This window comes from Numida meleagris, unplaced genomic scaffold (assembly GCF_002078875.1).
Source record: "Numida meleagris isolate 19003 breed g44 Domestic line unplaced genomic scaffold, NumMel1.0 unplaced_Scaffold945, whole genome shotgun sequence".
NCBI classification, from domain to species: Eukaryota; Metazoa; Chordata; class Aves; order Galliformes; family Numididae; genus Numida; species Numida meleagris.
In genome coordinates, this window is record NW_018365160.1 from 3,434 (window position 1) to 6,143 (window position 2,710).

At 56.8% G+C, this 2,710-nt stretch overlaps 1 protein-coding gene across 1 annotated transcript; it reads left to right on the forward strand.

Annotated features, from left to right (window-relative positions):
- The first annotated feature begins 397 nt into the window (after positions 1-397).
- Positions 398-2,018, forward strand: LOC110392084 (leukocyte immunoglobulin-like receptor subfamily A member 6). Its single transcript, XM_021384040.1, has 4 exons — positions 398-715; positions 789-824; positions 942-1,613; positions 1,729-2,018. Exons 1-4 carry the CDS (start codon positions 685-687, stop codon positions 1,980-1,982), a joined length of 993 nt encoding a protein of 330 aa, XP_021239715.1. The 5' UTR covers positions 398-684; the 3' UTR covers positions 1,983-2,018.
- Positions 2,019-2,710: the final 692 nt, after the last annotated feature.

The window sequence follows — 2,710 nt, forward strand, 5'->3', positions numbered from 1 at the left end:
GGTGTGTCCATGTGCTCTTTGGAGTGAAGATTTGCATTTGTGGGGTTCCCATGATGCAGATTGTGGGTTCCATACATCTCGTTTCTTATTGTGAGTTGCACATAATGTTAGGGTAAGCCATATGGGCAGGGAATCTTTTGGGGTCCACATGGGCAGGTATTAAGGTTCTCTGGTAGGATATGAGAGGGCCCAGCAGGGCAGGTTGGGATGGAGGCTCCCCTGACCCAGACACGGACCTGGAACTGCATGGCCTCGGGCATTTGGGGATGGGCACGTGTATCAACAAAGGGAGTGGAGCTGGATGGGGCGTTCTGGGGTGTCCCAAGGTACATGGAGCAGGGATGAAAAGTAGAAGTAGTGGAGGCAAGGGAGAGTTCTGGGGATGTGTACAGGATACAAGAAAAGGTGGGGAAACTAGAGGGGACGCAGATGGGATGAAAGCTGCCACCAGACACCAACCTGCAAGGGACACGGTCCTGGTCCCACACAGGGACCAAGAAAGTGTCACTGCTCTGTGTGTGTCAACCCATTGGGGACCCACAACACCACCACTTCCTGGGCACCACAAACAACATTTGGGGAGGTGACATCACAGCATCCTGTTCACAAGAGGATCTGTCAGCAGCTCTCCTGCATCTTCCTGTGCCCACTGCAGTCTCGCCGTCCCCAGGCTGCTCCTGCTTCATGGCAACAATGGCACTGGGCCTCATCCTGGGTGAGTGACAATGGGGACGTGGTTCCACGGGGGTTGGTGGCCCTGTGTGAGACCTGGACTATGTCCCTTGCAGGTTGGTGTCTGGTGGCAGCGATCAGGGCACAACACCGTGAGTATGGGGACAGGGGGAGAATGTGAACAGAGGGAGTGGAGCGAGGGGAGGGGGCCATCCGAGGGGTCCAGGAGGGTGTGCAGAGACAAGGCTGACTGCTGTCCCCCGTCCTAGTGCCCCGATCCTCCCTGTCACTGCATCCCAGCCAGGGGGTATCCCTGGGGGACAATGTCACCCTGCGCTGCCACCTGCCCCGGCCGGTTGCCTGGGTCTGGCTGTACCAGGAAGGAGGTTGGACATACAGCAAGAGCAAGAACAAGCAGCAGGACGCAGCTGAGTTCTCCTTTGTTAGCACAAGTCGGGAACATGCAGGTACATATCAGTGCCAGTACCGGGAGCCTGAGTCAGCAAAGATATCAGAGCAGAGTGACCCCGTGCAGCTGGTGCTGACAGGTGAGGGCACTGGGGACAGCGGATGGCTCTGGGGGCTCCCAACAGGACCGTGTTCCAGTGCTGTCCCCTCCCCTCATGTAGATCCCAGCTTCCCACCACCCGGCATCTCCCTTCGCCCTGAGGAATGTGTGGGGACAGGGACCAATGTCACCATCCACTGCTGGAACAAGGGTTTTGGGGCCACCTTCCTCCTGCACAAGGATGGGTGCTCAGCTCCTGTACAGCACCAGGACTCCAGTGGTGGGGGTGCAGCAAATTTCACAGTCTTTGGGGTGGCCCCAGCAGATGCTGGCACCTATAGGTGTTCCTACCGCCCCTGGCGTTACCCCTTTTTGTCCTCACCCCTTGGAGACAGCACGAGTCTGGAGGTGACACCCACACCTGCACCCCCAGGTAACTCTGATCCCTCTTTTCGGTGCACCCCCTGCTGTGGATGGGTGGCTGTGTTACTGCATCTAGTCTGCATGGGGGTTGTGGCTGGCAACAGGAACAACCAAACACCCCACAGGTGCCAAGGAACTGTCCCGTGCAAATCTGGTGATAGCACTGGTGAGGGGCTTGGTCGCTGCACTCGTCTTTGGCCTTGGAGTCTTCTTTGTCATTGATGCCCGCAGCCTCTGGATACAGAGAGATGAGAGCTCTGGTGAGGAAGGGGTTAAATGTCTCCCATCCTCTATAGATCCAACCCAGTGTCCCCTGCCTTCCCTTCTATCCCATATCGATCCTCCCAGGTGTACCTTCCTGCCCTTTGATTCCCTATAGATTCCCTATAGGGCTCCTTGTACGTGACTCAAGGCCTCCCTATAACCCCAGTCTTCTCCATTCCACCTTATGACACAATTGCCCCCCATAATGCCTGACACCGTGCAGTTCCAGGTCGTTGTATGGTCAGGGGACCCAAATCCCAATCTGCCCCCTGGGACCTCACCAAAGCCCACCACAGAAGCCCAAACCCTGTCCATAAGACAACAAATTTCAATAAACATCGAATTCTGCATTGTGGGGAAACTCCAGACACAAAATCTCAGCCCTCAGACACGCTGGAGCCCTCCAGGCCATCAACATGCCCCAGACCACATAAAGCACCCACACATCAAGTAGAAGGAACCCACAAACCCACACATATCGTACCCCAATATCTGACCCATGCGGGTGACAGATCTAATCCCCTGTGGACCCACAATCCCTGAACACTCCCACACCCTGTGGGCTCACCCAAACCACAGCAGGACCCCCCGATATCTCCCATGGGATCCCCAAATCTCAGTCCCTCCCAAACTCCAGACCCACTCACTTGGACTCCGCCCTCAAATACCCTCACCATAGGCCCCCCTCCAAAGGAGGTTGGAGACCCCCACGGTGGCACCTCACTGTTCCTCTGTGTCTCCAGGTACCCCCAGTGACAGCGAGCGCCTGACCTGCACTGAGATTCATGCTGTGACCCCTGGTGCCCAACCACTCAGGGCAGCTGACACCGCTCAGCCCCCAAT

Bases quoted from the DNA above. Each gene is read 5' to 3' on its own strand.
- LOC110392084 (XM_021384040.1), top strand. From the start codon at position 685: ATGGCAACAATGGCACTGGGCCTCATCCTGG. The intron at 825-941 runs GTGAGTATGGGG...CCCCCGTCCTAG, and splicing joins AGCGATCAGGGCACAACACC to TGCCCCGATCCTCCCTGTCA. The intron at 1,614-1,728 runs GTAACTCTGATC...AACACCCCACAG, and splicing joins ACCCACACCTGCACCCCCAG to GTGCCAAGGAACTGTCCCGT.